General features: G+C 38.5%; 1 protein-coding gene across 1 annotated transcript in view; it reads right to left on the bottom strand.

Annotated features, from left to right (window-relative positions):
• Positions 1 to 24,061: 24,061 nt before the first annotated feature.
• Positions 24,062 to 27,056, bottom strand: part of lingo1b (leucine rich repeat and Ig domain containing 1b) — a 54,852-nt gene continuing 51,857 nt past the window's right edge. The window contains exon 2 of the mRNA XM_061975368.2: positions 24,062 to 25,999. Coding sequence (XP_061831352.2) covers positions 24,140 to 25,999 — 1,860 coding nt within the window. The 3' untranslated portion in view covers positions 24,062 to 24,139. The remainder of the gene's footprint in view (positions 26,000 to 27,056) is intronic.

Below are 27,056 nucleotides of genomic sequence, written 5' to 3'. Positions count from 1 at the left end.
GGAACACTTCAGAAAACCACTGTCAGTAACTACAGTTGGTCACTACATCTGTAAGTGCAAGTTAAAACTCTACCATGCAAAGCGAAAGCCGTTTATCAACAACACCCAGAAACGCCGCCGGCTTCGCTAAACTCATCTAAGATGGACTGATGCAAAGTGTACAAGTGTTCTGCGGTCTGACGAGTCCACATTTCAAATTGTTTTTGGAAACTGTGGACGTCGTGTCCTCCAGAACAAAGAAGAAAAGAACCATCCGGATTGTTCGAGGCGCAAAAGTTCAAAAGCCAGCATGTGTGATGGTATGGGGGTGTATTAGTGCCCGAGGCATGGGTAACTTACACATCTGTGAAGGCACCATTAATGCTGAAAGGTACATACAGGTTTTGGAGCAACATATGCTGCCATCCAAACAACGTTATCATGGACGCCCCTGCTTATTTCAGCAAGACATTGCCAAGCCACGTGTCACAACATAGTAAATGCCCCTGTGCTGCCATTAAAATATAAGGGAATGATTATTTGCAACCAAAAAAAAAATGTTTTTCAGTTCGAATATTAAATATCTTGTCTGTGCAGTCTATTCAATTGAATATAAGTTGAAAAAGATTTGCAGATCATTGTATTCTGTTTTTATTTACGATTTACACAACGTGCCATCTTCACTGGTTTTAGGTTTTGTAATTTGAACCAATAAAACTCTCATCTTTGTTTTATCATGTTAACGAGCAACATGCAGTATCAGTGATTAGAGCATAGGAATTTAAGTTTTGGTTTTTTTCAGAAGTATCACACTGTTCTTTTTTCTTCTGAATCAATACTTTAACTTTCTCGGGACGACTTGACTCCACATGTTCCAGTAGCTTAATGAGTGTGAGTGCTTTTGTAATTTAAAAAGTGTTTCTGGCTCACTTCTCTCGTTGGAAGTCAGGGTACAAAAATGATTATATATCCTTTCAACATTCTGAGCATCACTGTTGGCACGGTGGCTTTTGGCAGCTTTTCTACGCTTGGTGAAGCTGCAGTGGACTGTTTGAGCAGCAAACAAAACTCATTGCAAAGTAAGAGTCAGAGCGAATTGATTTTAGTGTCGAGCTTTTAGACATTTAGACAATCAATATCCCTCTGGACATTTTTGGTTTGACAATCTTAGAGGCAATATGTTTTTGGTCCTCAGAGCGCTGCAAAATGAAACCTGGTTTTTAAAGTCGCTTTTGTATATGTATGATGGCATAAAGGGGTGTGGCGTAGTACAAAACCCAAAACCGGTAAATTTGGCGCGTTGTGTAAATTATAAATAAAAACAGAGTACAATGATTTGCAAATCCTTTTCAACTTATATTCAATTGAATAGACTGCAAATACAAGATATTAAATGTTCAAACTGAGAAACACATTTTTTTGTTGTTGCAAATAATCATTAACTTAGAATTTAATGGCAGCAACACATTGCAAAAGTTGGCACAGGGGCATTTTTACCACTGTGTTACATGGCCTTTCCTTTTAACAACACTCAGTAAACGTTTGGGAACTGAGGAGACCAATTTTTGAAGCTTTTCAGGTGGAATTCTTTCCCATTCTTGCTTGATGTACAGCTTAAGCTGTTCAACAGTTCGGGGTGTGTATTGCACCACACATTTTCAATGGGAGACAGGTCTGGACAACAAGCAGGCCAGTCTAGTATTCACACTCTTTTATTATGAAGCCACGCTGTTGTAACACGTGGCTTGGCATTGTCTTGCTGAAATAAGCAGGGGCGTCCATGATAACATTGCTTGGATACCTTTCAGCATTAATGGTTCCTTCACAGATGTGTAAGTTACCCATGCCTTGGGCACTAATGCACCCCCATACCATCACAGATGCTGGCTTTTCAACTTTGCGCCTACAACAATACGGATGGTTCTTTTCTTCTTTGGTCCAGAGGACATGACGTCCACAGTTTCCAAAAACTATTTAAAATGTGGACTCGTCAAACCACAGAACACTTTTCCACTTTGCATCAGTCCATCTAAGGTGAGCTCGGGCCCAGAGAAGCCGGCGGCGTTTCTGGGTGTTGTTGATAAATGGCTTTCGCTTTGCATAGTAGAGTTTTAGCTTGCACTTACAGATGTAGCGACAAACTGTAGTTACCGACAGTGGTTTTCTGAAGTGTTCATGAGCCCATGTGGTGATATCCTTTACACAATGATGTAGTTTTTTTTTTTTTTTTGATGCAGTACCGCCTGAGGGATCGAAGATCACGGGCATTCAATGTTGGTTTTCAGCCTTGCTGCTTACGTGCAGTGATTTCTCCAGATTCTCTGAACCTTTTGATGATAGTACGAACCGTAGATGGTGAAATCCCTAAATTCCTTGCAATGGCTAGTTGAAAAATGTTGTTTCTTAAACAATTTGCTCACGCTTTTTTGCAACATGTTGCAGGCAATTATTTTGACTCGGTGTGTATGTGTGTATACATATATATATATATATATATATATATATATATATATATATATATATATATATATATATATATATATATATATATATATATATATATATATATATATATATATATAGAAGTGGGAATTTTTGGGCACCTCACAATTCATTCCTTACGATTCAGGAGCTACGATTTGATTAAAAGTCGATTATTGATGCATCTTTAATTTACGTATATTGATGCAGTTTTTACATTTCTTTTTGTTTCACTAAATCAGCGTTTATCCCTTGCAACTTTAAAAAACCTAGTGCATTTATAATAAGAAACAGTTAAATTAATTCCCACATTAATGAAAATGTGGGCAAAAAAAAAGAAGAACAAAAATTATATATATATATATATATATATATATATATATATATATATATATATATATATATATATATATATATATATATATATATAGACACATATACATACATATATGTAAGCTGTGAAAATTTGCTGTACAGCATGTGTGCTTGGGTCCTATTTTTAGGAACACTAATACAAAACCTCACAATAATGTCTGATTGAATGCTAAAAACTTTATGACAGACCGCCTTAAAAAACGGAATGGAATTGTAATTTTTTTTTACTGAATGAGACGCCCAGAATGTACATGAAAATAAAGAGTGTGGGATTTACAATATTAACTATGAACGATAAAACACTGAATATTGACAACATATGAACGTCACACCCACTCTCCGTCGAAATATTTGACAATCATGTGAAACGCAACAAAAATGCAACAAACACAGCGAAATAAATATACAATCTGATATATCTGATACATCACTAAGCTTTAGAAATGTGTTGTAAAAATCTCCTTCCACATCTGTCCCTGACACCCGCATTTCAGGCTGGCCTCTCTGGAAACACTCTGTGGAAACGCTCCCCACCCACACTGCTTGGCGCCTGGTCTTAGCTGCTGTGACGTAGATCACCATAGTAACTAGTACAGGGGTCGGCAACCCACGGCTCTGGAGCCGCATGTGGCTCTTTAGCTCCGCCCTCGTGGCTCTCTGGCGCTTTTTAAAAAATGTATGAAAAATGGAAAAAGATGAAGGGAAACATTTTTATTTTTTGTTTTATTTTTGGTTTCTGTAGGAGGACAAACATGACACAAGCCTCCCTAATTGTTACAAAGCACACTGTTTATATTAAACATGCTTCACTGATTCGAGTATTTGGCGAGCGCCGTTTTGTCCTACTAATTTTGGCAGTCCTTGAACTCACCGTAGTTTGTTTACATGTATAACTTTCTCCGACTTTCTAGGACGTGTTTTATGCCACTTCTTTTTCTGTCTCATTTTGTCCACCAAACGTTTAACGTTGTGCATGAAAGGTGAGTTTTGTTGACGTTATTGACTTGTGTGGAGTGCTAATCAGGCATATTTAGTCACTGCACGACTGCAAGCTAATCGATGCTAACATGCTATTTAGGCTAGCTAGATGTACATATTGCATCATTATGCCTCATTTGTAGCTATATTTGAGGTCATTTAGTTTCCTTTAAGTCCTCTTAATTCAGTTTATATCTCAAGACACACTATCTGTATGTAATATGGCTTTTAATTTTTTAAATTTTTGCGGCTCCAGACAGATTTGTTTTTGTATTTTTGGTCCAATATGGCTCTTTCAACATTTTGGGTTGCCGACCCCTGAACTAGTATATCATGCAAAAGCGCAGATTCCAACCATTGAAATACTTTGTATAGTTCAAGACTTATGGTCATTTGAAAACATCACTGCACATCATAATGACAGCTACAGTTTCCATCTTGAAAATCTAAAAAAAATATTTGATTGAAAAGCTTAACGGGCCACATGCGGCCCCCGGGGCCTTAATTTGCCCAGGTCTGGTGTAAGGTAATGTAAGAAAATTTAAATTTAAATAATTGTAAAACTCCAAAAGGTATCGGGAGAGTTGTCTGTAAACATGCAGTTGTTTTGTTTTCTTTATTTGTTGAATTTAGAACTCAGTTAATTGTCACTGTTAAGAGAGTATCACCTCCTCCCACTCTGTATTTTTTATTTGCCTTAGACAATTCGGAGCAAATTTAATCTTGACTCTCTTCCTGAAGTTTCTTTTGAGTTGTAAATAAGGAGGCATCTTTGGTAAGATACTTAGATCCTCTATACATTTTTCATTCCACATCTTATTTAGTCTTCCATATTTATATGTGGGCAGCACGGTAGGGGAGGGGTTAGTGCGTCTGCCTCACAATACGAAGGACCTGAGTAGTCTTGGGTTCAATCCCAGGCTTGGGATCTTTCTGTGTGGAGTTTGCATGTCCTCCCCGTGACTCCGGCTTCCTCCCACCGCCAAAAAAACATGCACCTGGGGATAGGTTGATTGGCAACACTAAATTGGCCCTAGTGTGTGAATGTGAGTGTGAATGTTGTCTGTCTATCTGTGTTGGCCCTGTGATGAGATGGCGATTTGTCCAGGATGTACCCCGCCTTCCGCCCGATTGTAGCTGAGATAGGCTCCAGCGACCCCCGTGACCCCAAAGGGAATAAGCGGTAGAAAATGGATGGATGTATGGATGGATATTTATATGTCTAGATCAGGGGTGTCAAACTCATTTTAGATGGGGGGGGCCACATGGAGAAAATCACGGCACGATAACTTAAAAATAAAGACAACTTCTGTGTTACATGGCCTTTCCTTTTAACAACACTCAGTAAACGTTTGGGAACTGAGGAGACCAATTTTTGAAGCTTTTCAGGTGGAATTATTTCCCATTCTTGCTTGATGTACAGCTTAAGTTGTTCAACAGTCCGGGGTGTGTATTGCGCCACACATTTTCAATGGGAGACAGGTCTGGACTACAGGCAGGCCAGTCAAGTACCCACACTCTTTTACTATGAAGCCACGCTGTTGTAACACGTGGCTTGGCATTGTCTTGCTGAAATAAGCAGGGGCGTCCATGATAATGTTGCTTGGATAGCAACATATGTTGCTCCAAAACCTGTATGTACCTTTTAGCGCTGATGGTTCCTTCACAGATGTGTAAGTTACCCATGCCTTGGGCACTAATACACCCCCATACCATCATAGATGCTGGCTTTTGAACTTTGCGCCTATAACAATAAGGATGGTTCTTTTCCTCTTTGGTCCGGAGGACACGACGTCCACAGTTTCCAAAAACAATTTGAAATGTGGACTCGTCAAACCACAGAACACTTTTCCACTTTGCATCAGTCCATCTTAGGTGAGCTCGGGCCCAGCGTTTCTGGGTGTTGTTGATAAATGGCTTTCGCTTTGCATAGTAGAGTTTTAACTTGCACTTACAGATGTAGCGACAAACTGTAGTTACTGACAGTGGTTTTCTGAAGTGTTCATGAGCCCATGTGGTGATATCCTTTACACAATGATGTCGTTTTTTTTTTTTGATGCAGTACCGCCTGAGGGATCGAAGATCACAGGGCATTCAATGTTGGTTTTCAGCCTTGCTGCTTACGTGCAGTGATTTCTCCAGATTCTCTGAACCTTTTGATGATATTACGAACCGTAGATGGTGAAAATCACGGCACGATAACTTAAAAATAAAGACAACTTCAGATTGTTTTCTTTGTTAAAAAAATAAAACAAGCACATTCTTAAAATGTACAAATCATAATGTTGTTGTTTTTGTTTTTACACTTACATGTTGTGGTTAATAGTATTCTACCTTTATTTGTCATATATTTATATTTTCTGCATAAATTATGTGATAATATTCATCAGTCAACTAATTGGTGTTCATTTTCAATCTATCAAGATAAAAAAAAAAAATATCAAAATCAAATTAAGGATGTTATTTATGTAGTTTGATCATTTTCCTCGACTGGTGTGCTAACATCATGTGGTTTATTTTTTTTGTACATATATAGCATCATCTGCAAAGATACAAATAATTGCTATTGCGACATCTAGTGGACACATTTAGAACAGCTCATTTAAAAAATTCGGCTCATTTTTATACTTAGCAAACTCATCCCGCGGGTCGGATAAAAACCTGTTCACGGGCCTGATCTGGCCCTCGGGCCTTACGTTTGACACCCCTGGTCTAGATTATTCCTTTTATACCTTTTTCTTGCTTCTGATTCCAAGTGAAAGGATATTTACTGCATGTGCCAGGCACTGTAATAAACCAGTGTGTTGCAACGACGGCTGTGAACAAGATCAACGAATTATAACGTCTTACTTCATTTAGTGTTCAATACGGTTTTTGTGCTGACTCCCGAGGTTCCTGATTGCCCAATAAAGCCTTGTTGTTACACCAGTGCTCCGAACTAATATGAGCCACAGACACAGCGGCACTTGTCTTCCAATGAAGAAAAAACACTGTCTAGAGAGTCGTTTTACACATTTTTTTCCACTTTTAATGAATAATTCACGTGTTACTTGATGCGACCCAATGTGACCCTGATTCTGAAAGGGAAGAGACAGCCTACCTCTAATGAGGAGGCTAATGAGCCCAAATGGTACCGAGCAGAACTTGGTGATCGGATGCATTCGGCCAACAGTAGTGCTTAAAATGGTATTCATGGATGTGGACTTACAATATAATATCACAGTCAAACACTTTAAGGGACCCTCTAATGCTGACAACATTGGCACTTATTTCATACACTATATTGCCAAAAGTATTTGGCCACCAATCCAAATGATCACAATCAGGTGTCCTAATCACTTGGCCCGGCCACAGGTGTATAAAATCAAGCACGGAGACTGTTTCTACAAACATTTGTGAAAGAATGGGCCGCTCTCAGTGATTTCCAGCGTGGAACTGTCATAGGATGCCACCTGTGCAACAAATCCTGTTGTGAAATTTCCTCGCTCCTAAATAATCCAAAGTCAACTGTAGGGATGATACTCGAAACAGGTTTTTCCCGGTTGTTCGATAAGAAAAGAACCGAGTCCTCGGACTTGAATCCCTTTTTGAAAACCAATACCTGTTATCAAGACCACTATAGCAGGGGTCTCAATCTCAATTTACCTGGGACCACTGGATGCAGAAACTGGGTGAGGCTGGGCCGCGAGAAAAGATTTCTTAAAAAAAATCTAACATGCACTTTTTAATGAATTCACCTTCTTTGAATGGCTTTCCCGCCCTAGCAACATACTTGCCAACCCTCCCGATTTTTCCGGGAAACTCCCAAATTTCAGTGCCCCTCCCGACAATCTCCCGGGGCAACAATTCTCCTGAATTCCTCCCGATTTTCACCCGGACAATAATATTAAGGGCGTGCCTTTAGCGTCCTCTACAACCTGTCGTCGCATCCGCTTTTTCTCCATACAAACAGCATGCCGGACAAGTCACATGTTGTATGAGGCTTCTGCAGACACACGTAAGTGACTGCAATGCATACTTGGTCAACACCCATACAAGTCACACTGAGGGTGGCCGTATACACAACTTTAACACTGTTACAAATATGCGCCACACTGTGAACCCACACCAAACAAGAATGACAAACACATTTCGGGAGAACATCCGCACCGTAACACAACATAAACACAACAGAACAAATACCCAGAACACCTTGCAGCCTTAACTCGGGGCGGGGCAGGGTTTGGTGGTAGCCGGGGGTGTATATTGTAGCCCGGAAGAGTTAGGGCTGCATGGGATTCTGGGTATTTGTTCTGTTGTGTTTATGTTGTGTTACGGTGCGGAAAGTTGTTTATATGGCCACCCTCAGTGTGACCTGTGTGGCTGTTGACCAAGTATGTCTTGCAGTCACTTACGTGAGTCTGCAGAGGCCAAATACAACATGTGACTGTGCTGGCACGCTGTTTGTACAGGCTGTAGAGGACGCTAAAGGCCGTGCCGTCACAGCACGCCCTTAATATTGTTGTCTGGGTGAAAATCGGCAGACATTCGGGAGAATGGTTGCCCCTGGAGAATTCCGGGCGGGCCGCACTACCATTAAATGTTCATATTAAGGTGCGGGCCGCAAAATAACGTCTCGCGGGCCACAATTGGCCCGCGGGCCGCGTGTTTGAGACCCGTGCACTATAGTAAAGAAAAAGAGTTGGTTCTTTATTCGAATCCCTTGGAACAAATCCCGTCCCGACCAGAAATGCCCCTTGAGACATCACAAGAAATGACGTCACGGAGCTCAGTCGTTAGGCGCAGATAGGGAAAGCAGGAAAAACAATGGACTGGAAAAAGCGCTCCAAGGTGTAATAAAGTTCAAAACAAAAGGTATAATCCAATGAATAACTTTACTGAGAGATGTGTTGTCTGTCTAATTATAAATAATGCAGACGAGGCGTGTTGGCTGAGTTCTTGACCTTTACTTTCACAGCGTGCTCATAACTTCATTCTTAGCTGCCGGCGTGACGACATGCAACAGCACTTTTCGGGGCTACCGTGCATGGTCGTCACTCCCGTTGCATGCTGGGTAGTGTAGTTGTTATATTCCCTAGCTCGTAACATCACATCTTTCCCCCTATAAAGAAATAATGTTAACTCAATAAAGTTTATTTCTTTTTTTTAGCTTTAACTTTTCATTTTTTAGCATTGTAACCACATTTGCAAACAACTTTTTTCTTCATAGAATGTTCTTTCAATAAAGAAATAAAGTGCAAAAATGTCAAAGCATCATAACAAACAGTTATGTTCCAATAGCAGCAGAAGTGCACTTTTTGGAGAGCTGTATTATTTTCAGTTTTGTGCCCAAGGGACTGACTTTATTTAACACTATATTATTATTTATACACCTACAGTGATCACAGAGACAGGTTGTTTTTGTGTTACTGTATATATTTGTTTTTCTGAAAAATCCCACTTAATATACTTTGGGTAACAACCAGGCCCGGCCCTAACCAATCTGGCGCCCTAGGCAAGATTTTAGGTGGCACCCCCCCACATCGGCAGTGAAGTGTATATACTCACAAGAACCCGAATAGCTTTGTCTTTGACCTTTTTTTTTTACTTACAACTATACCTAATATATAAAGGGGTGGAAAAGTGACTATTACCTGCAGGGCAAACATTAGCTAACCAGAAGGCAATAATGTAAACAAAAAACACCTGCTTAAAAGATCTAATACAAATGTCCCTGAGGAATGTAAGGTGGGAGTACTGTAATTACCTAACGTTACATTATTATTTTCCATAACAATTTAGCCCCCTCCACAATATTAACCCGACGTTAAAACAGAACTAGCTATTTATTGATTAGCAATTGCCGAATCATGTAACATTAGCTTAATGCTAAAAAGCCAGGTTACTATCACATTCTGTAACAGACAAATAATTTCATGTAAGCTAACGTTACCTACCTGCTACCTCTGTCTTTTCTCGTTTCTCCTCTTCTTTTCTCTTTTTTCTTCCCTGGGCACCTGACAGTTTTGGCCGTTTTGACATCTTGTGTTGATTTTTTGATGTGGTGACGTCCAAAAAGAGTCATGATACGGGAAGGGAGGGGGCGCACCGTGCGGGGGGAGGAGGGGGGGCGTAATGTTGTAACAAATAATATTTCTATTAAATAGGCTTTACTTTGCATTTTAATTAACGTGAGATTATTTTTTGTATTTAGAAATAATAGTAACAACTTTTTTTTTCTTTTTTTTTTTCTCCAACATTTGTGGCACTGGCATGGCGCCCCCTGATGGACGGCGCCCTTAGCATTTGCCTATACGGCCTATGCCACGGGCCGGCCCTGGTAACAACAGTCAATATTTATTTATTTTATTTAATTTTTTTTAGAAGGGGGAGGGGGGGCAACAGTCAATATTTATTTACTTATTAGATTTTTTTTTTTTCTTATATAATAAAAGTGACCTTTTGTTAAACCAAATAGTGTGTGTTTTTTTCCATATACAACAACCTATCTGGACTCGATAAGAATATCGATAAGGAATCGGTTCGATAAGAGGATTCGATAATAGGCTCGAACTCGATAATTTCTTATCAAACATCATCCCTACTTAACTGTCGGCTTTATTATAAGAAAATGGAAGAGTTTGGGAACAACAGCAACTCAGCCACCAAGTGGTAGGCCTAAAGGTGGAAAAAAAGTTTGATAACTACTGGGTTGATAATCTTTGTTGTGATTAATGCATGGTTTACATCATTTGACAAGGTTTAGGCCTGTTCAACTGTAAGTAGGTTAGACATCATTTTTGAATATGTTCAAAATCAAGTGTAAGTAAGTGTACTAATCCAATGTTTATTATTATGTACGCCGGCCCCGGGCCCCTGTGTGCAGAAAAAGTTGGGTCCCGAGGTCAAAAATGTTAAGAACACCTTCATTAAATGTTTAACACATTTTAAACATGTTTGATAATCATTATTAAAGCATTCATTCTAATTATTTCTGCTTTAAAAAAAAAAAAGTGTAACTTTTATTGCCGTATTGAAGGAACAAGTAAAGTAAAAGTAAAAGAATAGCCACAGGAAGTAATAAGAACTCCATCAGTGTCCAAGGCTTTTAGTGGCATGACAGTGAAAGATGATTACCATTCGCCACATGGATGATTGTGCAGAAGGGTTTTCCTAAGTGATGCTTAAGTAATGCTAACCACCGATGCTTTTATTTTTGTAAAATACTTTACATCCCCCACATGTTGGCGATTGAATGACTTTTCTTTGCATATTGCTGGTGTTCCGCAGTCCCATATTTTTTATCATTTGTTTATAAGGCATATTCACAAGTGTTATGTTTTACTTTCCATTAGTGGTGTTTTTTTGTTTTTTTTTACTTAACAGAGTTAATATTCAAAAATGGAATATGTGAGCATCAGCGACATGCCCTTTCTTTTGAAGCAAGTGCAGGTCTTCAACAGGGGTTGCATTTACAAAACCAGTGAAGTTGGCACGTTGTGTAAATGGTAAATAAAAACAGAATACGATGATTTGCAAATCCTTTTCAACTTATATTCAATTGAATAGACTGCAAAGACAAGATATTTAATGTTCGAACTGAGAAGCATATATCTTTTTTTTTTTTTGCAAATAATCATTAACTTAGAATTCAATGGCAGCAACACATTGCAAAAAAGTTGACACAGGGGCATTTTTACCACTGTGTTACATGGCCTTTCCTTTTAACAACACTCAGTTAATGTTTGGGAACTGAGGAGACCAATTTTTGAAACTTTTCAGGTGGAATTCTTTCCCATTCTTGCTTGATGTACAGCTTAAGTTGTTCAACAGTCCTTCAGGCTTCATAATGCGCCACACATTTTCAATGGGAGACAGGTCTGGACTACAGGCAGGCCAGTCTAGTACCCGCACTCTTTTACTATGAAGCCACGCTGTTGTAACACGTGGCTTGGCATTGTCTTGCTGAAATAAGCAGGGGCGTCCATGAAAGAGTAATACACCCCCATACCATCGCAGAAGCGGGCTTTTGAACTTTGCGCCTATAACAATCCGAATGGTTATTTCCCTCTTTGTCCCGGAAGACACGACGTCCACAGTTTCCAAAAACAATTTGAATGTGGACTCGTCAGACCACAGAACACTTTTTCCACTTTGCATCAGGCCATCTTAGATGAGCTCGGGCCCAGTGAAGCCTGTGGCGTTTCTGGGTGTTGTTGATAAATGGCTTTTGCTTTGCATAGTAGAGTTTTAACTTGCACTAACAGATGTAGCGATGAACTGTAGTTACTGTAGTTTTTGATGCAGTACCGCCTGAGGGATCAAAGGTCCGTAATATCATCGATTACGTGCAGTGATTTCTCCAGATTATCTGAACCTTTTGACGAAATCCTTAAACTCCTTGCAATAGCTTGTTGAGAAATGTCGTTCTTGAACTGTTCAACAGTTTGCTCACACATTTGTTGACAAAGTGGTGGCCCCATCCTTGTTTGTGAATGACTGAACATTTCATGGAAGCTGCTTTTATACCCAATCATGGCACCCACCTGTTCTCTATTAGCCTGTTCACCTGTGCGATGTTCCAAATAAGTGTTTGATGAGCATTCCTCAACTTTCTCTGTCTTTTTTGCCACCTGTGCCAGCTTTTTTTGAAACATGTTGTAGGCATCAAATTCTAAATGAGCTAATATTTGCAAAAAATATGTTTTCCAGTTCGAACATTAAAAATCTTGTCTTTGCAGTCTATTAAATTGAATATAAGTTGAAAAGGATTTGCAAATCATTGTATTCTGTTTTTATTTACCATTTACACAACGTGCCAACTTCACTGGTTTTGGGTTTTGTACATGCCTTGATCTGCACATTAACCGACTTGATACTATAAGGCTCTCACTTTCGCTCCCGACAAATGGAACACAGCAACAAACCATCGCAACATCACCAGGAATAGTTTAAAAAAAAATCTACATATTGTTCTGAATTTAGCACCTCAAGGAGAGCACAGGTGCTGAAAGATACAACCATCCCACCAGTCGTCATCCGAGAGAGAGCGGCCTTTTGTCAATTTACTGTATGCTCTTAATTGACACGTGTAGCATTAATGCGACATAGTAAAGCTCACAAAGTCTGTCATTAGTGGTAGTAGATACAGAAAGTGCTCTCTCTGTTGCTGTTGACGCAAGTAGCATTCAATGAGAAGTCTCGTTAATGCCTAAAATGATCAAAATACTGTAAATATTACGACACATTATATTATCATGAATGTTTCTGTTACTACATTACACATTGTTTACTGTGATGGGCAAACTACTTGGATCTATCTATATCTTGACAAAAAAACAAAACAATGACTTGAGTTTTGTTTGGGAAAAGTTTGTAATGGTTATGTGCAGTAAAACTTTTCATGAACTCAACTCACCTTAATGTGTGTTCCTAAATTTGTTTTGGACGTCTAAGAAGAAGTGAGCAGTTGTGGTCTTGGTTTACATAGTAAACAACTAAAAACTAAGGTTTTGGGCATTGTTTTCTCTGAACGCATACATTTGTCTAAATATGGCCGAGGACACGTATTATTGTGGGTTTCGTGTACGTCGTCATCATCACTAAAGGAAAAATCTAATCCGCAGGACAAAATTCCCCTGCCATTAGAACATATGTTGTTTTTTTCTTGAGTGGTCAGCTTGAAGCGTCCCTCTGTCTCGGACTTCCTCGTCGTCATGCGACATGAGTGTGTGACTGTTAATATTTTGCTTACCAGTTTTGATGATCCGCCTTATGCGGTATAGCTCGGTTGGTAGAGTGGCCGTGCCAGCAACTTGAAGGTTCCAGGTTCGATCCCCGCTCCTGCCAATCCGAGTCTCTGCCGTTGTGTCCTTGGGCAAGAAACTTTACCCAAGTGCCACCCACACTGGTTTAAAAAAAAAAGTAACTTAGATATTGGGTTTCACAATGTAAAGCACTTTGAATCACTAGAGAAAAGCGCTATATAAATATAATTCACTTCACTTCACTTATCTTGCCTCTGATTGGCCAGTCCGTAATGTTGTGCCCTAACCTTAGCCAATTGTTAATTTAAGTTAAAGTACCAATGATTGTCTCACACACACACTAGGTGTGGTGCAATTTGTCCTCTGCATTTGACCCATCCTCTCGTTCACCCCCTGGGAGGTGAGGGGAGCAGTGAGCAGCACCGGTGGCCGCGCCCAGGAATCATTTTTGGTGATTTTCTCCGTATGTATGGATGTTCTCATTCATCCAGGTCATTGTAATTTCTCTGTATGTTTTTTTTCGGCCTGGATTTGCAGTCAATTTTCTCTTGTTGTAGCTTGTAGCTTTGATGCTTGCTACTTAGCTATATGGGTCTAAAAGTAGCTAAGCTGCAGGAAAAGCTACTAAAGGTAGCTAAACTACCGCCAAAATGCTGGGAAATGTACAAAACATGACATGTGGACTCGTCACAACACTTTTCCACTTTGCATCAGTCCATCTCAGATGAGCTCGGGCCCAGCGAAGCCGGCGGCATTTCTGGGTGTTGTTGATAAATGGCTTTCGCTTTGCATAGTAGAGTTTTAACTTGCACTTACAGATGTAGTTACTGACAGTGGTTTTCTGAAGTGTTCCTGAGCCCTTGTGGTGATATCCTTTACACACTGGTGTCGCTTTTTGATACAGTACCGCCTGAGGGATCGAAGGTCACGGGCATTGCCGCTTACGTGCAGTGATTTCTCCACATTCTCTGAACCCTTTGATGATATTACGGACCGTAGATGGTGAAATCCCTAAATTCCTTGCAATAGCTGGTTGAGAAATGTTGTTCTTAAACTGTTCGACAATTTGCTCACACATTTGTCCATACAGTGGTGACCCTCGCCCCATCCTTGTTCATGAAAGTTGCTTTTATACCCAATCATGGCACCCACCTGTTCCCAATTAGCCTGTTCACCTGTGGGATGTTCCAAATAAGTGTTTGATGAGCATTCCTCAAATTTCTCAGTCCTTTTTGCCACTTGTGCCAGCTTTTTTGAAACATGTTGCAGGCATCAAACTCCAAATGAGCTAATGTTTGCAAAAAATAACACATGTTACCAGTTCGAACGATACATATCTTGTCTTTGCAGTGTGTTCAATTGAATTAAGTTAAAGTTAAAGTACCAATGATTGTCACATTATAGGTTGAAAAGGATTAGCAAATCATTGTATTCTGTTTTTATCTACGATTTACACAACGTGCCACTTCATTGCTTTTAGGTTTTGTAGTTAAGCTACGTATGTATAGAAAACGACAGACTGGGTCCCCATTAACCGCATTGTAAGATGTCTCTTACTTGCAGTTTTTGACTATTTAGAATACATAGAAAAAGGTGTGTGGTTGTGGTTATTAGGCAACATTTCCCCCCATAAAAGTGCAGTTTTCCAGTGTTCAAATAGTGTTTAATTGTTTTTGAATTTTTAATAATTTTTTATTCACATCTTTGAACAAAAGCACATTTTGTCAGGTTGAATAAAAACTCCACCAAAAGAATGAAATGTTTTTTTTTATTGAATTGAATCTTCCATCCGTTTAAAACCCGGGAGCAGATTATCTTTCCAATATCTGTGGAGATAGACAACCCTCATGAGATTAATAGAATACACTTTCGGTGACGATGTATAACCTCAAGACGTGGGTACAGAATAAATGTTACAAATTTGACGTACCACCAAATACTACCTGTTTTTTTTTTTTTTTTTTTAAGTCATAATAAACTTTTAAAACAATTCTTAGAAACTCTTTATTTATTTTTTTGGGGGTTAAATTACATCAAAAAATATACTTGCTGAATACGTTATCTACTCTTGAGGTTATATAATGTGCTCAATTCCCACAGCCGTGAAAAGCGTTGCTTATGTGCAGTAGCATATTGTACAAAGGGGAATAATGGAACACATGTAAAAAGAATAAAAATACATTAAGCAGTACATGTCAAAACATCTACCGACACCGGAAATATGGCAGGAAATATCTCACACTGTAGTACTCCTATTTGTCTTCTTCGGCGTGCACAATTTCAGTGTAACCTAATTAAGGACATTTTCGTTTTAATGCAGCCCGATAAACTAATAAAGTGGGGGAAAAAAATACTGCATATTCAATATGGATGAGCAGATTACTTGTATGTGGTTTCTTTCAAATATATTTTCCAAATTCTTCTGACAAAAAGAACAAACATTGGGAGTTGGCCACCAAATACCTAAATAATAATATCTATTACAGCCAGACTTCTGTCTAACCCAGGGGTCACCAAACGTTTTGAAAGCAAGAGCTACTTCTTGGGTACTGATTAATGCGAAGGGCTACCAGTTTGATACACACTTAAATAAATTACCAAAAATAGCCAATTTGCTCAATTTACCTTTAACTCTATGTTATTATTAATAATTAATGATATTTATCTTTGTGGAAACACTGATCATCTTAATGATTTCTCACAATAAATATATATAGAAACAGATAAATATCAATATGAACTATACTAGGTCAGAGTTCATTTATATTAAACACAAAAAACACTTTACATTTTAAGTGTTTATATATATATATATATATATATATATATATATATATATATATATATATATATATATATATATATTGTCATTTGTAAGTTACATTTAAGTGTGATTTAAACAAGAATAGCTAAATAAATAAATCTATATATATATAAAAAAATTGGGTATTTCTGTCATTCCGTCGTACATTTTTTTTCCTTTTACGGAAGGTTTTTTGTAGAGAATAAATGATGAAAAAAAACACTTAATTGAACGGTTTAAAAGAGGAGAAAACATGAAAAAAATGAAAATTAAATTTTGAAACATAGTTTATCTTCAATTTCGAATCTTTAAAATTCAAAATTCAACCGAAAAAAGGAAGAGAAAAACGAGCTAATTCGGAATTTTTTTGAAAAAATTAAAAAAAGAATTTATGGAACATTATTAGTAATTTTTCCTGATTTTAGAATTTTGATGACATGTTTTAAATAGGTTAAAATCCAATCTGCACTTTATTAGATTATATAACAATTTGGACCAAGCTATATTTCTAACAAAGACAAATCATTATTTCTTCTAGATTTTCCAGAATTTTTTTTTTTTTAAAGAAATTCAAAAGACTTTGAAATAAGATTTAAATTTGATTCTATAGATTTTCTAGATTTGCCAGAATAATTCTTTTGAATTTTAATCATAATAAGTTTGAAGAAATATTTCACAAATATTCTTCGTCGAAAAAGCAGAAGCTAAAATGAAGAACTAAATTACAATTTATTTATTATTCTTTAGAATAATGAAAATAAATTTACTTGAACATTGATTTAAATTGTCAGAAAAGAAGAGGAAGGAATTTAAAAGGTAAAAAGCTATATGTGTTTAAAAATCCTAAAATCATTTTTAAGGTTGTATTTTTTTCTCTAAAATTGTCTTTCTGAAAGTTATAAGAAGCAAAGTAAAAAAAATAAATGAATTTATTTAAACAAGCAAAGACCAAGTCTTTAAAATATTTTCTTGGATTTTCAAATTGTATTTGAGTTTTGTCTCTCTTAGAATTAAAAAATGTAGAGTAAAGCGAGACCAGCTTGCTAGTAAATAAATACAATTTTAGAAATAGAGGCAGCTCACTGGTAAGTGCTGCTATTTGAGCTATTTTTAGAACAGGCCAGCGGGCGACTCATCTCGTCCTTACGGGCTACCTGGTGCCCGCGGGCACCGCGTTGGTGACCCCTGGTCTAACCAATGCATTCTGTAAAACATATAGGATTTATTCCTTTCTAATCTACATGAAATAAATTAACAAAAATTACACCCAATTAAAATGATTTGGTTTTACTCCCAAATCAATAATTTATACATGTGATATACTTGCTTTATTAAATAGTATGCCTGCAGCACTACTCGTCATTTCTTGTGATCGGACCGGAGGGCACAATAAAACTGTTCATGTCACGTTCAATCAAACGACTATTTTTTTTTTTTTAAGATATTGTGCTTTATAAATCTGACACATACCTAAAGGGACTGTTTGCAACATTTACGCTGGATTCAACAACTTTCCGATGTAATTTAAGCATCATATTCCGCATTATATATGGCTTTCAACACATAACGACAAAAACCACGCCTGTACGTAAGTGGTCAATCCATCCATCCGTCCATCTCCTTCCGCTTATCCCAGGTCTGGTCGTGGGGGCAGTAGCCTAAGCAGGGAAGCCCAGACTTTCCTCTCCCCAGCCTCTTCGTCCAGCTCCTCCCGGGGGATCCCGAGGCGTTCTCAGGCTAACCGGGAGACATAGTCTTCCCAACGTGACCTGGGTCTTCCCCGTGGCCTCCTACCGGTCGGACATGCCCTAAACACCTCCCTAGGGAGGCGTTCGGGTGGCATCCTGACCAGATGCCCAAACCACCTCATCTGGCTCCTCGTTGTGGAGGGGCAGCGGTTTTACTTCGAGCTCCTACCGGATGGCAGAACTTCTCACCATATCCCTAAGGGAGAGCCCCGCCACCCGGCGGAGGAAACTCATTTCGGCCGCTTGTCCCCGTGATCTTGTCCTTTCGGTCATAACCCAAAGCTCTTGACCGTAGTTGAGGATGGGAACGTAGATCGACCGGTAAATTGAGACCTTTGCCTTCCGGCTCAGCTCCTTCTTCACCACAACGGATCGATACAGCGTCCGCATTACTGAAGATGTCGCCCCGATCCGCCTGTCGATCTCACGATCCACTCTTCCCTCACTCGTGAACAAGACTCCGAGGTACTTCAACTCCTCCACTTGGGGCAAGATCTCTTCCCCAACCCGGAGATGGCACTCTACCCTAGAACCATGGACTCGGACTCCGAGGTGTTGATTCCCATCCCAGTCGCGAACCGATCCAGTGAGAGCTGAAGATCCTGGCCAGATGAAGCCATCAGGATTACATCATCTGCAAAAAAAGCAGAGACCTAATACTGCAGCCACCAAACCGGATCCTCTCAACGCCCTGACTGCGCCTAGAAATTCTGTCCATAAAGGTTAAGAACAGAATCAGGGACCAAGGGCAGCCTTGTCGGCGTCCAACCCTCACTGGAAACGGATCCTACTTACTGCTGGCAATGCGGACCAAGCTCTGCCACTGATCATGCAGGGAGCAGACAGTCCGATACCCCATACTCTCTGAGCACTCCCCACAAGACTTCCTGGTAACTGGTCAATCACCGTAGCTTATTTAGTCAGCAAAGCAGGGCTGTCTTTAACTATAGCACTAATAATGATTTACATTTATGTAGCTCTTTTCTAGACTCTCAAAGAGCGTCACAGAGAACTGAATACCCATCATTAATTCACTCCAAATTCACACATTGCTGGTGGTAAGCTACATTTGTGGCCACAGTTGCCTTGGGTTAGACTGATGGCCCGTCCAGCCCCCACCAAACATTCATACACCAGTGTCAGTGGCACTGCTAGCAAAGTGGGTGAAGTGGCTTGCCCAAGGGCACAACAACCGTGACTGGGAAGCAGGGCCGTAACCAGGGTTTGACAAATACCGAGGTTAAAAAAATGGTGGTCCAAAAGGAGATTTGAAAGGCTAAAATCATGGGCTTACCCAGCACTGTACACAGTAATGATATTACCTTGAGCAACACAAAGAACAGTCCACTGTTTTTAATTACTATGCTGAAGTGAAGTTAAGGGCATTAAAAAATGTAACATTATCAAAACATAAGGTTGAAAACTTTAACACAACTCCGGATTTGAATTCACAACCCCAAAATGTATCATTTTTAACCAACTATTGGGTCAAGGAGCGCTAAATTGTGCAACTTGGTTTTGGAATAACCCAACATCGTAGTGAGCATAACTCAGCTTTTGTGTTAAATATTTTCAACCCAATAGTTGGGTTATGAATCAACCAACATTGAGTGAGCACAACTCAACTTTTGGGTTAAAGAATTCAACCCCATAGTTTGGTTGGGAATAACCCAACATTAAGTTATCATAACTCAACTTTTTGGTTAAATAATTCAACTCAAAAGTTGGGTTGAAGAAAATGAACCCAAATTGTTGAGTGAAAATAACTCAAATGTCCTTTTCTTAACCAGTAGTTGGGTTAAAATTTGGTTATTTTTTAACCAAACATTTTTTTTGTGTGTATTTGCTGGCAGTCCTATCATCTTCTTCTTATCACTTTACCACGAATTGATTAACGTGGACCCCAACTTAAACAAGTTGAAAAACGTATTCGGGTTTTACCATTTAGTGGTCTATTGTACGGAATATGTACTGTACTGTGCAATCTACTAATAAAAGTTTAATAAAAAAAAAAATCTAATTCTAATAAATACAATTTAAAAATAAAATCAAATTAAAAATAAAATAAAAATGTATTTATTATTTAAATTTATTTTATTTTTTATTTTATTTTTTTTAATAAAATCTAATAAAATCAATCAATCAAACTTAAAAAGATACCGAGGACATGACCTTGGTCTCCTCAATGGTAGTTACGGCTATGCTAGGAAGGATGCCGAAGCTGGAATCAAACCTGTAACCCTCAAGTTGCTGGCGCTGCCGCTCTACCATCTGAGCCACGCCGTCCGATCTACTTTATTTTCCCGATTATAAAGAGCACCAGGTTATAAAACGCAACCACTAAAATTTAGAATAACATTTTTTTTTATTTCATATATTAGCTGCACTGGACTATAAGCCTCATATAAAATACGTTGTTAGATGAGTTATTTACGCAGAACGAGTCTGTAAATGTTTATTTTCATAACTTAATCGTTTCCAAGCGGTGTCTGTCACGCGGCAGTCAAACGGCTGATCAAACAAAACAGAAGTCATGATCATGGACCCGCGAGCTGCGGAAGCTAGCTCTCCAATCAGCCAAACAGACTCAATAAATCCGCGGTGACGTACTGGTGAGTTTATCGAGGGATTTTTGAAACTGGAACAATACAAAAAGAATGCCATTGTGAGTTAATAATACTAACACAGACACTCGAAAACGTGTTAGCATATTAGCTCATGCTAACGATGCTAGCTCGATTACATTACGGTACTTTACAACACTCCTGCAGACATCACACAAGGGCCATTTTAGTAAGCATAAACAGTCTTAGTGATGCGGTAAAACTTCAAAACGTTGCTTGGAGTGATGAATGAAGAATCCGTAGGAGTCGAAACGCTATGCACCTGCAGTGAGCGATCTCGTCCATAAGATGGCGCCATAGTACAAACAGCAAAACACTGTCAAGGCGTATTTGTTTTTTTTTAGTTTTAAAAATACTTTTATTATGACTGTTATCAGAGAAAAATCCATAAATTAGACGCACCGTTTTGCAGGGTTCAAAATGTAAGAAAAAAGCCGCTAAGTAATTGCTAGTTTGTGTGCTTTTAAGTGTCTTTCATCCTTTTTTACAGCATTTTTCTTGTTTTGTTAGCTCAATAGGAGTCCAAAGAAAGCAATGGACAAGCCATGTGTGGTTTGAAACATTCAGAACGATTCCACAGCCTTGGCGATACTAATCACCCCCTACCTCACCCAATTTCCCCCTGGATGCCAATAAGATTAACCGACAAGGAAAAGTGGATTTTATTTTTTTATACCAAATCATTGTCGCGACCTGGCTGTTAAAGTTAAAGAGTTTTAGGAATTCAAACTGAGACTGCACCACAGGGCTACTGACAAAGTGTGTGTGTGTCCGCAGGGTGACTGCAAATGAGGTTAGTTATTGTTTTTTGGCTTTTGTTAGTAAATAGAAAGTTGATGCATCACCCCCCTTGTTAAATTTGTTTGATATACAGTTAGGGCTGGGTTGATAAAACAATATCAATAATATAGCGATTGACATGTAAATGATATAAATAAAATTGCATTCCATAAAATACGATTTTTTTTGGTTGGAAGAAACGGGAAAGTGGTGTGTTGCATGAACAAAGGCACTCACATTCTGGTAACCGAGTAACGCAGGAAGTTATGACTGATCAATGGGAGTTACGCTAACAGCCAATCAGGTAACGTATCAACTATCAAGATTGGTTGCGACATCATGTTGTCTCGCGGTTAACTCTTTGCATGGAGTGAGAAGAGACGGTAAAAATGTGTGCCGCAGAGAGCGAAGAAATTGTCGATAAAACAGGAAAAGTGACCTCAACTGTTTGGCAGTTTTTCAGATTTTTCAAAAACAGACCGTAGTCCTTTGCCGCGCTCACCTCTTTTTTTCAACCCTCGTCCGTTGTATACGGAAACAACAGTTGGGAACTAATTTACAGGACTGTATCAGTAAAAATAAACGACAAAACACAACAAATTACTACTTTAAATTAAAAGTAATTTGGTCCAATAATAATTACTGCATATCATAAATTCCTTTCTATACTTAGGTAAGAATAACAGACCAAAATAATGTTACACAGCCGTAACTTCCTGGCACTTAACCTGCAAAACATAGTTCTTCTAAGGTTTCTCTATGTTTACATTTTCACACTTTGCACTATTTTGTTACACTTTATTAAGCATTTCTTACATATTCCTTATTTTTGCACCTTCATTTTAGAAGGTTATTGTTAAGTATTTTCTGATTTTAAAATGTTGTTTACATTGTTTGAGTGTTTTACATGGTTGTGTTGACATTTCCTTTACTTTCTGCCTTTATAGCTGAGGGGATTATAATAAAAGTTAATCAAAATGTTTACATTTAATATATACCTGGTTCTTATTGTCGATAGTTAATAATAAAAAATATCAATAATTATTGATATTAACCGATATGAAACGCTTATATTGTGATATAGTTTTCAGCCGTATCGCCCAACCCGACATGTACAGTACTGTTTACCGTAGTCAAAGTGTACAAACTTTAACAAAAATATGGATTTTTGTCAAGGCTAGAACCCATTGTCTTATGGCGAAATGTGCTTCAATATATATACTTTTCTATTTACAAACCCAGTTCAAGACCCGATTTTGTTCGGAAATTGAGGTTCCACTGTAGTCTATTGTAACATCAACATGACTGCAAATTGTTAATTGCTGCTTTTGAACTGCTTTCCTTTTGCCAGACAAATTACTCGGTCCGACCAGCACATTTTATTCAACATAATTGTAAAAAATATAGACATATATATATATATATATATATATATATATATATATATATATATATATATATATATATATATATATATATATATATATATATATATATTAGGGTTGCAACCAACAACTAATTTGATAATCGATTAATCTGTGGATTATTACTTTGAATTATCGATTAATAATCGGATTATAGAGACAAACTACATTTCTATCCTTTCCAGTATTTTATTGAAAAAAAACAGCATACTGGCACCATACTTATTGTGATTATTGTTTCTCAGCTGTTTGTAAATGTTTCAGTTTATAAATAAAGGTTTATAAAAAAATAAAATAAATAAAAAAAGTAGCCTCTGCGCATGCGCATAGCATAGATCCAACGAATCGATGACTAAATTAATCGGCAACTATTTTTATAATCGATTTAATCGTTTAGTTGTTGCAGCCCTAATATATATATATATATATATACGTTAGGTCAGGAAAAAACACATAGGCTATTTCATCCCTACAAGCCTCACAGGTTTCCCGCTCTTCAGGGGATTTTATTTAATAAAATACCACTCTACCCCCGGTATTGAGCACTATATAAAGGATAAATATCCGTTACACAGTGCTCAATACTGGGGTAGGTCGGAATATATATAATATAGAATAAATTCCCCTGAAGAGCAGGGAAACCGGCGAAACAGGCTTGTAGGGATGAAATAGCCTCTGTGTTTTTTCCTGACCTAACGTGTGTATATATATATATATATATATATATATATATATATATATATATATATATATATATATATATATATATATATATATATGTGTGTGTATACATACATATATATGTATATGTTCGCTTAAACAACTAACATAACATTTAACAATGTTTTATTTTTTTGGTTTAAAAAAATGTAACTATGAGCAAGTTGCAAACAGCCCCTTTAAATTAACTGGTGTTTACGCTCTTGTCATGCGTGTGCTCATCAACTACTACCTTAATTGGGTTACATATTGTCGTCATAATTGCGGGCATGTTAACATACTTCAGTATTGCCGTTACAATGTTTACAGAAATTCGACTTCTTTTTTTTTTTTTTTTACTATTTTTCTAAAAAAAAAAACAAGAAAAAAACAATAATTGGAGTACATTGGGTCAAGATGCATTGCAATTGCTATCGCTCAAGCAAAGATAGTCCACATCCCGACTTGAGTTAATAGGTCTGCAGGCCCTCTTTTTCACGGTTCACATGATTTTCATATTGAATTGAATGGGAGTCTCAGTTGGACTAGCCTCTTCTGTGTCTTCTTTGTTCGGAACGTACTCGACCTCTATAGTTGTCTTTGTGCTGTCTTTTCCTCGGCTCCACAGAAACAGAATAACAAGACAGAAGAGCACAACTCCGAGGAAAGAAATGAACCCCATGGTGGTTGCGATGATTAGTGTCTTAACATCAAACGGAAAGGGAATTGTGGTCCGGGTCACGTTCGCCCCTTCGTCACTGGGCTGGTTGGAAATGAAGGCAAACGTCTTGTTTGGTTGATGAGGCCAATTAGGGGAGTAGCTATGTACAAAAAGATGGCTGACTTTGGTGTCGTTGCCTGCAGGATTGCTTGCAATGCACAGGTAAGTTCCGTTGTCTTGAATTTGGGCATAACGGACCTCTAATGTACCTTCGTCGGACACGGAAAGTCTTGAGCCCATAGTTTTGGTGGTGATGTAATCTTTCTTCGGAGAAAGCCACATGATGACGGGGACTGGATCACCTTCCGCTTGGCAACTAAAACTGATGGTAGTCCCTTCGTCCACGTGGCTCTCTTGAACCTTGTTATCCACAATTTGGGATTTCTGGCAGCTAAAATAATTAGAAGGCAGGATATCTGGGAAGTCTTTGAACTCCTTTCCTTGCACAACATCAGGTGAAGCACAGATGGGTTGCTGTCTATTAAAGTTTAACCTCCAACGCCGGCGGAAAACCCACAGCAAGCGACAGTCGCATGCCAAAGGGTTGTCATGCAAAGCCAGGGTCTCCAGATTACCCACGGAGTGGAAAACAGCCTCCTCCACGGTGTTCAGCCTATTACCAGAAACATTGAGAACGTGCAGATGATTTAGTCCTCGGAAGGAGTAAGGCTCAATGGCAATTAATCTGCCACCTGCCAAATGAAAAGCCTGCAGCTTTTGCAGATTGTGAAGTTGGTTTCCTTCGACAGTACGGATGGGATTGAAAGACAGGTTTAGAAATCGTAAATATCTCAGGTGACTGATGGCTTGGTAGGGAATAATGGTGAGATTGCAGTTTGTAATTGCTAAAGAGGTCAAGTTGATTCCAAATAAGCATTTGGGGGTCATGGTATCCATGGAAGGCATGTGTGATATTTCTAGTACTCTTAGCCGATACAGCCGCTTGAAGGAGTAATCCCTTATGGCAGTGATGTTCAGATACCGTAATCGGAGTGACAGCAGGTTGTGCAGATGGCTCAGGGCATCAGTGGGCACTGAGGACAGCTTATAACCCTCAATGTTGAGGGTTTCAAGATTGCTGAGGCCGTGAAACGATCGTGGCGAGATGAAAACGAGGTCATTGTCACCCACTTCCAGTACCCTCAGGTTGTAGAGCTCCTGGAACATGTAGTCTAGCAGAATGACAATCTTGTTCTCACTGATATCCAGCTGTGTGAGGTTGTTGAGGCCAGTGAACACCCCCAGCTGGATGAGCTTGAGCTGGTTATTACGCAACCCGAGAGTCCGTAGGTTCATAAGGTTGCTAAACGCGCCGGACTCAATGGAGGAAATGATGTTTTCGTTTAGTTGGAGCTCCTCCAGCTGCGGGTAATTGATGAATTCCTCCGGCCCAATAAGTTTTAGACGGTTTATGCTCAGATCGAGAAGCCTTGTTTCTGTGGGGATGCCTTCGGGAAGAGTTGCCATTCGTCTTCGATGGCACACAACCGAGCGCTCCTGGGCATTGCAGTCACATCTGGAAGGGCATCCGGTGGTCGAGCCGGAGAGGACGGTACCCAGCATCAGGACCAGGATGGGCTGCCAGCACGCCACCAAGTAGCTGTGCCCCCCTGTCTCAGCAGTGACCATCCTACTGCTACCCTGTAGACAGAGAGGAACGAAGTTTGCGTTAATGGAATGGACGCAATTACTATTAACATAATACATTTTATTACATCTAAACAAAGGGTCTCCAACTTTTACAAATTAAAACTACTCATTTTTAAAACATTTATTGTCACATCTAATATCAACCCAAACAAGGTAAATATGCTTGTTTTGTCAGAACATGAACAAAATGTTGCTGTCCACAGCTCACACGTTGTATTAAAAAGTAAAAATTATTTCATATTTCAGTATATATTCTCTTTCTGGTGTATTTCACATTATGAAATGATACTCCATGTTACATCTTTTATAATTATTATCATATATAATATCATGCCTGTAATCTACCTAATCAGAGGAAGTATTACAATACATTTTGATTCCTAACTTACGTTCCTACTTTCAGTATTAAGGAAGTTTTTGTTAAGATATTATGCTGTCGGTCCATATTGTTTAAAAAAAAAAGCTGCACAACTCCTTATCTTTCTTCTTATTATTATCTCAATAACGTTTTAACACCTGTAGACGGGGCCCCAGGCATAAACACTCTATGCGGTTGTTTAGAGTGCAATTGGCCTCACCTTTGCTCTGTTATGAGTCAACATGTGCTTTGTGATATTTTCAGTTCGATTTTTGGTTGCGTCTTGGAGCGCCAAGAGATAATTGCTCATTTAGCATCGCTTTGAACGCCCGTCATGATTTTGAAAACAACCGTACTTTTTAAGTTGATATAGTAGCCAAACCTTTATATGTCATGTCTAAAAAACTTTTTTTTTTTTTTTTGTGGTTTTGTGCAGTTTTAAATGTATTGTCTTCACTACAGTAGATTATATGAAACACTTCTCTCTTCCCTCAAATCTATCAACTAGTGTTGACCCGATACCAATATTTTGGTACCCAAATGATTTTGATAATTTTCAATACTTTTCTATATAAAGGGGACCACACAAAATGGCATTATTGGCTTTATTTTAGCAAAAAATCGTAGGGTACATTAAACGTATGTTTCTTATTGCAAGTTTCTCCTTAAATAAAATAGTGAACATACAAG

Source organism: Nerophis lumbriciformis, linkage group LG15 (genome assembly GCF_033978685.3).
Source record: "Nerophis lumbriciformis linkage group LG15, RoL_Nlum_v2.1, whole genome shotgun sequence".
NCBI classification, from domain to species: Eukaryota; Metazoa; Chordata; class Actinopteri; order Syngnathiformes; family Syngnathidae; genus Nerophis; species Nerophis lumbriciformis.
Note: the sequence above shows the minus strand (reverse complement) of the source record. Positions and strands in the feature narration are given on the sequence as shown.